At 35.4% G+C, this 12,569-nt stretch overlaps 1 protein-coding gene across 1 annotated transcript in view; it reads right to left on the minus strand.

Annotated features, from left to right (window-relative positions):
• MYT1L (myelin transcription factor 1 like) overlaps positions 1–12,569 on the minus strand; it is a 268,994-nt gene that overhangs the window by 170,675 nt on the left and 85,750 nt on the right. Inside the window, exons 6-8 of the mRNA XM_074209574.1 lie at positions 11,418–11,552; positions 7,471–7,561; positions 4,962–5,069 (exon numbers count right to left, since the gene is read on the minus strand). Coding sequence (XP_074065675.1) covers positions 4,962–5,069; positions 7,471–7,561; positions 11,418–11,552 — 334 coding nt within the window. The remainder of the gene's footprint in view (positions 1–4,961; positions 5,070–7,470; positions 7,562–11,417; positions 11,553–12,569) is intronic.

Here is a 12,569-nt window from a genome sequence, read left to right on the forward strand (position 1 = left end):
AAAAGAAAGCAAGTATGATTAATAAATATGAGTGAAATTAGGATATGGCTTAGCACTAATGTCTTTATAATGAAGGCAGGGAAAATTTTGAGTGTCTATATACAGTCTGTCTCAGCTTACTCTCTTGCTAAATGAGCAATGAATAAAATTTTATGGTACATGAGAGCAATGGTGGTTCCCTTTAGGCTGTATAGAGTTACACTTTAAATATAGAAGAGGTACTACCTGAAGTTGGCGTAAAGGATGGGTAGAGTTTTGACAAGTGTGTAACTGAGGAGGTAAGCCATTATAGAAAAGGAAAATAAAATTAACAAAGCCAGAGAGAAAAGAATGGATATACCTAGGAAGAGAAATAATCTTAATTTTGATAAGTTGCATACATTACAAAATTGGCATAATGCTATAAAAGATTGATAAAAAATAGGTTGGGTCAAGATAGTTGAATATCCTTGAAAATAGGGCTAAATCAAAGGGATGTGACTTTATTCTACAGGCACTTCTCTGTACCTCAGTTTCTTCATCTGTGAAATGAAGGAGGTGCAAACTAGATGACTTCTAATGACCCTTAAAACTCTAAATTTATCATCCTATGAATGAATCTTAGCTGAAAGTGCAAAATCAGCAACAAATAAAACATATCCCAAACTATAGCTGAAGTTCAAGACTTGAATATGCATATTTGACGGTTTCCACTTAGTCTTTATGGTTTGTTAGGATAAATTACATACAGATTTTCTTATTATAGTCCATGAGATTTTTGTCTTAAACAGTTAAGACAAGATTTTGTGTGTGTAATAATAAAATCTGTATGTAATTTATCCTGACAAACCATAAAAATTAAGTAGAAACCGTCAAATATGCATATTCAAGTCTTGTACTTCAGCTATAGTTTGGTATATAACCTGCAATGCCTACTGGACATGGGAACCACATGATAGTACCAGAGGCCAGAGCCAAACTGCCATCCCAATCACAAGAACAGACTGCAGGAGAGCCAGATGCTCCTCTTTGACAAGGAATCATCTCTGCTTGGGTTTCTGGGGAAGTCCTGCTTCTAAAAAGAGAAAGTGTACTCTGTGTTTGTGTGTGTATGTGTGTGTGTGTGTGTGACTGAAAAAAAAGGCCTTCCTTTCCCCCAGTCAGAATATGATGAGGAATGTGCACACTTATCAGTCATCAGAAATGCTTTCACATTTATGGGATTAGAGGCTAAAAGCTTTTCTTTTATTGGTAGTTGATACATCTGAGCAATGGTTCTTTACTGCTTATTCTAAATCCAGAAAAAGATTGGTTTTCAGTATATTAGAATGTTATAATTGATTCCTACATCAAAGAGAATGTGACAGTGGGGAAAGCCCTGGTTTTGAACCCAGAATACCTGGATTTGGGTCCAGTTTCTCGTGATATGTGGGTGACTGTGGTCCAGTTGCTTCACCTCATTTTCCTCATCTGTAAACTATAGGTAATAAGCTAGGTATTACATTTGGAGTCAGAAAAATTTGATTTAGAAATACTTAGTCATGTGAATCTTAGTAAGTCATTTAACTTTTCTTTGCCTTAGTTTTCTCATTTGTAAAAATGGGAATAATGATAACTTCTACTTCACAGGGTTATTGGGAAGATAAAATGAGAAAATATTTGTAAAGTGTTTTGCAAACCTTAAAATGCTATGGTAGTGTTAGCTATTATTATTATTATCAGAATTATTAACTTAAAAGAGTTGTAGGGAATTATAGCTATACTAACTATATTAACAGAAGATTTTATTCAATAGGAAGTCATTTTATTAAACAATTAAAACATAATTATTGGCAATTTAACATTACCAAAGGAGGTTCTTTAAGATACTAGAATCATAAGATCACAGGCATGCAACCTAGAGAAGACTTAGAGACCATCTACTCTAAATATTTATTTTACAAAAAAGGAAACTGAAGCTTACTGAAGAGAGAGAAAACACTGAAATGATATTGAGTGTGCTCAGGTACATATTTTCAAAAGTAAGTGTTAACTTGCTAACTGCTTGTAGTCATATTCTGAGTCTGTGTGTGTATGTGTTTGTGTGTGTGTGTGCGTGTGTGTGTGTGTGTGTGTGTGTCTGTAGGGTGTAGTTTGGGCCTCTAAGAAGTAGGGATAGCTACAGCTAATACACTGGATATACAATGATCTATGTTAGAACAATAGATCCTAACATCTAGGAAGTTAAAATTTAGTAGTGATAAATGTGGAATTTTCCTTTAACTGTTAAGTTTTACCTTGATTTTTAATAAATCAGTTTCATTAGTTGGGGAAATCATGGCCTGACTTTTTAATAAAAAGATTTGGGTGTCCCGGTGGACCATCAGCTTGGTATGAGTAAGTAGTAACATAAGACAACCAAGATAGCTAATTATAATTTGGAGTCCATAGTGTCCAACAATAAGGAGATGATAGTCCTCCTATACTCTGGCAGGATCATATTTATAGTATTTTGCTTTTTTGAGCATGAAAGTTTTCTTTTCTATAAGGAGGGTATCTCAGAAGGATAAAGGACTTTGAATTTATGTTATTTGAGTATGTGCTTAAGCAACTGGAGATATTGAGCCTGAAGAAGAGATTCAGTGGAGATTGAACTATCTTCAACAATGTCAAGACATAGTTATCATTGAGAAGGGATTAAAACTTTTATTCTTTGGAACTCAGTTGGTAGTGTTATATGGACATTGAAGGGACTTAAATCAGGAAGCAGTGGCTTCAAACACAGTTATGTAATAGAGGCAGGCCTTGTGTGGGTATATTTTGGAGTAGATAATAATAATAATGAAGATAATAATAATAAGAAGAACTAACATTTCTGAAGTGCCTTCTAGGTGTAAAATACTACTGTGCCAAGTGTTCGAACAATACTATTTCATTTGATCTTTACCACAACATCTTTGAGAGGTAGGTTTTATAGAACCCGAGACTAAGTGATTTGCACAGTGTCATACAGAAAGTATCTGAGGCTGAATTTGAATTCCTCAGGTCTTTCTTACTCTAGGTGCATTATCCACTATGCCACCTAGGTGACCACTTCTAACCATGAAATTTCATAATTCTGCTAAAAATCTCTCTCAAGCACATTCTACGAACTTCATTTTTTAATCATCAAGTAACTTTTTTGAAATGCAAAAAACTCTTAGGTAGGATTGATCTCTTAAATTACACATCAATGAAAAATTTTTTTTACGTTGCTTTTCATTCTTAAAACCTAGTTCAAAAATTCCTGCACTGAGATAATTTGAGTTGTGATGGGGCAAAACCTTACTATTGTTACATGGGGCAGAAGTTTTTAGACAGCCAGAGGGCAGCATACCAAAATTAATAAATCAGTGTATGCATGTTTGTGTTAGGCATTCTGTTAAGTACTGAGAATACTAAGACAAATAAGAAAGTCTCAGCTGTTGGGTAATTTCTTGGGTACCTATGGGCAGGGAGAGAGGATGCCAGGAAACCAAACAAATGTCGTCATTGTTGAACTTTGCAGATGTATTTAAGGCTTGGGGAAAGCTACTCAACCTTCTACTTACAATCATCTTACTTGCCTGGGTTTGGTAAATGAAAAAGCTAGTGAGTTTTAAATCTAGAGACCTCATTTCTGTGCTATAGCAATTTGAGCTGTCAAAATATGATAATAACACCTACCTTCTATGTACCTCACAGGGAAATTTGGGGGATCAAAAGAGATGGCAAGTAAGCATAAAAGAATTTTGTCTGAAAGAGTCCCGGGTAAATAGAACATCTTAGTAGCACCATTAGCCATTATTTCAAAAGCATTAAAATCCTTAGGTTGAATAGAAAACAACTTTATAGAAATATTTGAAGAAAATGTATTTTGGGAAATTTTTTTAGATCTCCAATATTTATAGAAATTTTAGGCAATTTATAGACTATGATCTGGAAGGGATCCTCCTTAAGGAGCATACAATTTCACCCTTTGAGAAAACCATGGCCCAGAAAAATGATTAATGTCACACAGTTTGTTGGTTACTTGAGCTGGGATTACACCCTGGTGGGGTCTCATTTTTTTTCTATTGCACCAACTTTAATATTGTAGTTTTATATATCTCTTAATAATTGAGAGATCACTTTTCTCACAATAATTTTCTGTGGTGAGTAGTAGAAGCATTATTTTCATCATTTTCCAGATCAATTAATGAATCAAAATGAATTGTCACCAATCTGTGTTAGGTATTTTGGTAGGCATTAATAACAGACAAAAATGAAACAGAACTTTTTCTCAAACAGATTAATTTTCCAGGGCACCCCCAAAGTCTTCACATATAAGTAATTAAAAATATACAATAATTTGATGGGGGAAAGTGTGGTACCACTAGAATCTGAAGGAATGGGGGAAATTTTCATGTACAGATACAGAACTCAAGCTCCTTTGATGTAAATCAGTGATCCTAAGAGGGAGAAGTGAAAATGAAGTTTGTTCCAGACATAAAGGACAGCTTGTGCAAAGGTATGTGGATGGGAGATAGATTTGAGGAACAGGAGGTAGGTGGGCTTGGGCAGAATGGAGAGTGTGTGAAAGGGAGAAATGTTTAATAAGCTGGAGCCAGATTGTGAGGGGCTTTAATTATTAAACAGAACTTTGTGGTTAATCCTAGAAGCAATAAAGCACCCAGGGGAACTTTATGAACATGGAAGTGACGTGGTCAGTCAGACCTGTGCTTTAATAAACTGAATCCAGAGCGCTTACATCACTTGTCCGTGATTACCCATACCCTCAAAGAACCTGAATTTGAATCTGGATCTTTTGACCCCAGATTCAAAGCTTTTCCTATTATCCCAAACTGCTTCGCTGACCCTTTTCCCTTGATAAATGATCCCAAACAATACCTAAGAGAACCAGGCACTTAGGAGAACTGGGTTTTAGTGATTTTAGGAGAATCCTTATTTTAAACCCCACATCTATCATTGAAGAAATTGAATACCTTAAAACTCGATCAGATGCTTGGTTGGATTTTGATACATCACAGCTCTGGTGTTTTTCTTGAGCTTTTGCCAGTTTTTCTGCTGCAGCAATAGGGCATCCGGAAAGGCTGCAATTATAGAAAGGGAATTTAATTGTTTTGTCTCAAACAGTTTCACAACACACTGATCCAATTACCACCTTCCACTTTTTTCTCAGTCAGTCCTATGGAGTGCTGACTGAAAAGGTGAAAGAAGTGTCCAGGTGATCACAGGTGTTTCTTCTTTGGGGGAGGGAAGGAAAGGGTATATTTTTCTTACTTGCTCATTTGTCAGTGAAATGGTTAACACTGCTGATTTTGTTTCTAATCTATGAGACTGCTGCTGCTCACATGTATGATTTAATGTATGATTTATGATTTAATGAATAAATGTTATTGGAGGGGATTGATGACCTGGATGCAACTGAATTGGAATTATTTTTCCTAAATGAGATGACATGAGATGTGGATAAACCAGAATTTTAAATTCCAATTTTATTCCATGATATGAAACAATTTTGGAAATGAGACCATAAGTGGGGCTCTTCAGGGACAAATTTTCAAGTTTCCCAAGTGTGCAAAGAAATAAACTGAACCAATAGATGGAGTTCTTAGTTGAAACTGTAAAAATCTATCACCTGGTACTAGAAACAAATATTTAGCTTGTCATCATATAGTCTGTGGCATGTCTTTCTGACTAGATCTCTTTAGTGGTCTCCATATAAATGGAAATAAAAGTGGTGGGGAGATACTTAGTGGCAGCTTGTTTGCATGACTGAAACTGTGGGTCTTAAAATGTATCCTGTTCATTTGAGCTCATTCTGTGATATTGGGGAGTCTAGTTTATATGCTGTAACTTTTAAGTTACATTATCATGCTATGCAACTATAAGATTTTGTCAGCCTCATCACTTGTCTCAAACACTGACATGAGAAGATGGAAGAGGGAGTATGTAGCACATGAAGAGACTGGATTTTGAATTTAGTTCCTTTGCAGCCAATGCTGTATTCATTCCACTACACTCCGCATCAGCCTCCCTAGATTGCTGCTTCAGAAATATTTATCCTGGCAAATGTCTGATAGTTTAGGTTCTGGATTATGTAAACTCAGATCACATAACCAAAGCAATACAGGTGGACAAATAAAAATGACAGTAAAGTAAAAATTTTAGCAGCACTTTTCATGTAGAAATTTGTTAGTGGGAAATTCTTTTAATGTCTGCTCAGCCTCTGATATAAAGCCAGTTAACATAGAGTGGTTGTTGGAAGGGATTAAGAATGCACAGAAAAATTGACTATGTCAGGAAAGAAAATCAAAAATTGTGTGGAAGAAAAATATTAAATGCGTTGTTTTGTTTTGTTTTGATTTTGACTTAAAAATAAGAGCAGCAAAAGATGTTAGTTTTTCTGGAATTCATTAATTGAGCCTCTCCATGAATAAGTATTTCTATATATTACAGAATGATGATTCTAAGTCTCTAAGGATAGTGAAAAAATGCTTCCCGAATCATGCAAGGAAGACTACTTCAAGTGTATTTTATTGTATGTTAAATTTTTTGAAAATTGGAAGGAAGTCTAGGGTAATTGTTTACTAACCAGAAACTCCTTTTTTCACTTCTCTAACTTGTTTTATATCAGAGGCTAAGTATTTTGGTTTTGGTAATTGTGCCAAGGACAACACCTTCCTGGTAATTGATGCCATAGCACCAAGCTGTTTTGAGATAATGCAATTCAATACAAGTCACATTTATTAAACACCTATTGTTTGGGGGACCTGTATTCTATTCTTCAGATAATATATAGTTTAGATAAAACATGACCCCTGCCCTAAAGGAGCTGATACTCTAAGTGGTGTTGCAATACTGGTAAGCTATAGTAGAAAGGATTGGGAAATACAGTAACTAATCTTAATGCTGAGGTAAATATTCATATATTAGCTTCTGGCAACAGTTTCACTTAATTCTTTGATAAATCATCCTGAAAATGTAATGAACAATGTTCTCAGACTTGTGTTTTCATTAATGAATTCTAGGAATAAAGTGCCAAAGTTAAAAGGGGGGGAGAGTGACGGGGTTGGGGGAGAGTAACAGGGTTGGGGGGGAACTCTAGAAAAATTTCATGGTGCAAGGAGTGAGCCACAAAGTTTCAGTTGTCTTTCAAGGTAGACAAATGCAAAGGAATTAATTCAGTGCAAAAGAGTCTGAATTATCCTTGTAAGAGAATTGGATCTAGGCTATCATGTGAAATGTGAGGAAGGGACACAGACAACTCAACCCAACCCATAAAAATGGGGAACATATGCATTTGTCTTCCCCATGCAATATGTGAACATACTCTTAATTCTTTATAAACAGCACACCAGGGACCATCTGTCACCTTCTGTAAGAGAGAAGTGCCTTAGGAAGCACATGCACCCTTGGAAGGGTTCACTGGGAATGTTGCCATTGAAGCTTTTATCCCTCTAATATTGAGTCCCCAAATGCTTTGCTTACCTTCGGTGAGAGTTCCTGTTGCTATTTACGTGTCCGCGCCCTGTGCAGCCTGGTGTAGGACACTTGAGAACATTTTCATGCATGGCAAGAACTTGACAAGAAGGGGTAGAGAAAACAGCCGAGTATTAAAACAGAGAAACACTCAGAATACAAGAATATGTAATCATTATAACAAGAGGCTGGGTTAGTTTACAATAGACATTCCTTCAAATACTGGTGATGGGCATGGTCAGAAAAACACAGGAAAGGAAGAAAGAGAATTTCTGATCTCAGTCTAATTGGCATGCAGAGCAGAGGAGCACGAGGAGAGTTATGGAGGATAGAGAATGCAATAATTAATTTGTCTGTAGTGTCACAGTGAAACAAGGAACTACCAATATATTTTCCATACATTAGTATTGAATATTGATTAGTCACAAACATCATGTGGATTTCTACAACATCCTTAAAGTTTTCAAATCCCAGATTATTTCAAAAGTTTGGGAGATGGGGGAAAAGGACGGGAGGAGCATACCTTATTTGAATAGATCAAATCAATTTATAACAATGACTTTTTCAGAATTAAATCTCATATTGTTTCTTGAAAATTTTTTTATGAAGAGCTGGAAAAATTATGAGAAAAATAGTTTCATCATTAATAAGCAGGAACTTTAATGATGATAATATGTTGTTTTTCTTGATTTTCCCAACTCACTGTCTGTGGGGCATTCTGGAGCTATCTTTACTCTTTTTTGGTAAAGCACAGGTTGGGGTGCAATCTGGTGAGGACAAAGAACATAGGAATCTTACTCCTTTGTTAACTGGCCTCACTGGATGATTGAAAAAATATGTTTATGTAGCACTTGAAGGTTTGCAAAGCAATTTACATACATTATTTCATTTTAGCCTCACAACAACCCTGTGAGGTAGGTACTACTGGTGTCATTAATGTCCATTTTACAGATGAGGAAATTGAAGTTCATGGATTTTAATGACTGGCCCATGGTGACAGAGAGGTGGAATTGGAGCCCAAACTTTCTTACTCCATGTCCTTTAGTAGCTGGCTTCAAAAAACCAGGATACTTAAAATGCAGGATAATATTCTGAAGCCCTTCCTTCAAGTAAAACTGTCCTTACAGTATCTCCATTTACAAATTGACCAGAATCACTGAAGCACTGATATAGATGTTGGCTTAAATTGTCCTATAATTACAACCATTTTCCCCCATAAATTAATCCATATACATTTTACATTTTTTTTTTGCCTAGAAGGGATTTGGAGTTCATTCTCAAAGAGTCACAACAGAGATGCATGTCGCCTTTTGGTGAAATGCTGAAGTGAGCCTGCTTAGAAATGGAAAAGGGGGCCAGATCACTCCTAGAAAGGACTTCCATTTTTTTATATTATGAAGAACCACATATTAGCAAATGCTAAGAAACAATTTTATTTTATTTTTTTAAAATTAGTCACCCAAGATAAATAACAATAGTACATGAAGCTGGCTAGCATTGGACAGGGCAGGATTAAAGTATATTTTTAGACTAATGATATCATGTCAGCTACTGCTACTTATAGTTAAATTTCAGGTGATAACACTTGACCTGTAGCAAAATAACTAAATCCTTATAATTTTGAACTATTATGCCATGACAGAGTTGAAAGTTGATTGTACTTCATAGTTTTTTCATGAAATTCTAGAGTGTGGCAATGTTTCTGAGGTTCAGTCAGCAACTTATCTTTTACTTTAGGAAACAGGAACTGGATCTGTTATTTAATTAGAGTAATCCCCTTGAGGAAACTCCTTTCTCCAACTTGCTTTTATGTGTTATTTACCTCAGTTAGAATGTAAGAACTCATTGAAAGTTGTGATTGACTAATTTATTTTCAATCTCTCCCTTATTTGCGTAGCATAGTATTTGAAAAATAGTGCTTCTTAAATGCTTTTTATTCATTCATTCACTCATTCACTCATTCACTTCATTCATTCATTCATTCATATCAATGCAAGTCCACACTTTTTTCTGCAACTTAGTTTTAGAGAGCTAACTAGAGTATTGAGAAATTAAGTGATTTGATGACAGTCACACAGACAGTATATGTTAGAGGTGGTACTGGAAGAGAACTCTTTTTATTTTTGAGGCCTACATTCCACTACTTGCTGGTTTTATTTTTTACATTTAAAAGGGAAACAAAAAGAAGTGCATGCCTTTGAAGAACAATATATAGAGAGATTAATTTTTCTCTAGAATCATAGAATTCTGGAGTTGCAAGGAACCTTGGAAACCATCTAAATAGTCTAGTTATCATCGTGTGACTTGTTCAAGGTCTCTTATCTAGTTAGAAACAGAGTCAAGACCAGAAAGATGATTGTCTGACCCTAAATCCCCTTTTCATTCCAGTTTGTAGCCTCTTGTTTTAACCCCTTAAAATAAATTTTATCTACTTTTCTAACACAAGTTAAGAGATGCTCAAAGAATATTAGAACTGGAAGAGACCTTCAAAACCATCTAGTCTAATCTCCTCATTTTGCAGAGGGTGATTCAGGGTTCCAGAGGAGGTGACTTGCTCAAGGTTGCATAGCTATCAAATAAAGGTGTTAGGACTTGACCACAAGTGTCCTTACACTTAAGACCTAGTATCATCTCTCAGAAGGGCATTCTTAAAGCACTTTTCACAAGTTGGTTACATCAAGTATTATTTGTTCACTAGCATTTTTGGTAAGCTCAGGAAAGGTAAATGTTCAAAAGTGAGATTCTACTATCATGCACAATTTCCTTCTAAAATACACAAATTATGAACCAAAACTTTCAGCACAATATAGAAACTAAACCTGTGTTTCCAAATCTTGAACACTGACAAGGAGTACATTGGAATTTACAAATTTCCCTCTGATCTCTAGTTCTCTAGGACCACCTTCTCTATTTTAATGGAAGGTACCCTGAAGATCACTCTAAAAGAGGAGGCAGATATTCAACACAGCACATTAGGAAGCTAGTTCTTGATCCCTTCACCCTCCTCTACTACAGACAGTGGCAGAGGTTCTTATGCCATGGAAATGATAATGTCTCAGATATACTTTCATGTAGAAATATTGTCAACATAAGCTCAAAATCAAGCCCTCTATTTCTGGAACCAATTCTGAAGCAGTGAAAGCAGATTAACTGTTCTTAAATAATCCATTTTAATTGTATTTATAATGGGCAGGCACTTTCAGTGTAAGAAAGGGGAGAAGCTGAACATTACCACCATTAAATATTAAAAGATATGACACTTCTTGAGATTTATTCCACATGGTTCAAATTTAATTTATTATGATTTGTTTCCTAAATCAAAAACAAAGACTAAAACAAATGTTATTGGCTACTACTAATCTTTATACATTATTTCCCTTTATTAGAATATAAGCTCCTCAAGGATAGGGATAGTCTTCATTTTTGAAAGCTCTAGGGTTTAGCACAATGGCTGACATAGAGTAAACACTCAATAAAAGCATTTTCATTAATTTTTTTACTTAAATTTGTACTGTGGTAGAAATGATGGAATAAGAATTACATGGAACAGACATTACACATGAAAATACAGTACAACCTCATATATAAGCACTGACTAGGTCCATATACAAAAATCCAAGTAACCCAGAGAAATGTCTCAGGGCCCTTCTCCTATATGCATATGGGGTTGGAGAAGACCTCTCAGAAAAGAGACAGGACTTTAGAGCTCATGCATTAGGATGTCTCCCAGCAGATAGAAAACACTGTGGTGAATGCCACATCCCAATAGAGGAAATCAACAATGCTCCCTTGCAAAATTGAAAGAGGTGGGATGAGTTGTTGATCTAAATAGATAGATAAACGAGGTTGCACTGTGAAGTGAGATGGGAATGAAGAAAAGATAAAAAGAGGGATGGCAAAAGACAAATTTGTAAGAGCTCTTATTCACACTTGGTATCCGTGAAACATGGACTTACTCTCTGGAGGAACCCTATCTTTGTGAGGACATCCGGATAAACTGCGATGATGAGGATAAAGCCCCGTTACATGGCCAGTTCCATCACAACCTGGGGTTGGACACTTGCTCTCTTTCTTTTCTGTTCTTGAGGGATCTAAAAGTGACAACAAGTGTCAAATGAATGCATTTTACCAATGTTAGAGAAATGTGGTTAACTGACAATGTGACACAACATTGAAAGACTAGCAGTATTCAAGTTCAAAATCATGAATTGGGTTATTAGATTTTGACTGTAATATAACTGGATATTTTTGAGCCCTTGTATATCTGAAACTGGTATAATATTGAGTGGCATCACAATGGGTCTCTGCTCTACAAAGAAAGGCAGACTATTCCAAACATGTTTGACACATTTTTTCTTTGTGTTTTATATTTTAAAGAAATATTGCAGAAATAGTGAAGGAGCATGATCTTAGAGAACACCTCTCCCCTAATCCCTCTATCATTGTCAATGACCAATTTCCTTTCAAGTATTAACTAAAGAGTGTAAGGTCATTCAAAATACTTTAGCAGTATTTCCCCTGCCTTGAGTATTCCTGTAAAATATACTGAAAGCTGCAAATTTACTACTGTTGAAGTTTATTCTCTTGAGGTTAAGAAATTCAGCTCCTGAGCATACCAATTCAGCTTTTCACTGAAAATGAATTATACTTTCAGAAGGTGCTGTAAGCATGTGACTAAAAGGTAGAAATTACAACTGATAAATACTTTGAGCATTCAAAAGTATTTAAAAAGTCACTTCAGTAATCATTTATTCTTATTTCTTTTGAAGTCTTACTGTGAAACTGAATTTGATAATGCTGTACAGGTATTCACAATTTTATGGGGTAGTGGTGAGAATAGCTCTTTGTAGTCTCATTGGCTTCTCTGAATTACTAGCCTAGTGAAGGACCACAATGGATATTTGGTCAAAAACTTAATACTGAATTCGAAAAAAGGAGTTGGAATTGTTGAAAATATTTCTACTAAAATACCTCTTTGTAAATGCAGCTTAGACTTAAGACTAGAATTTTTTCAAAGTTCAATTTATAGATTGCTTGCTAGTTGTTGGAAAAACAATTGAAAAGGTCATCAATAAGCTAGATTTTCCTGTAGTTTGGAAGTTAAAATT

This window comes from Macrotis lagotis, chromosome 1 (assembly GCF_037893015.1).
Source record: "Macrotis lagotis isolate mMagLag1 chromosome 1, bilby.v1.9.chrom.fasta, whole genome shotgun sequence".
Lineage (NCBI taxonomy): Eukaryota > Metazoa > Chordata > Mammalia > Peramelemorphia > Peramelidae > Macrotis > Macrotis lagotis.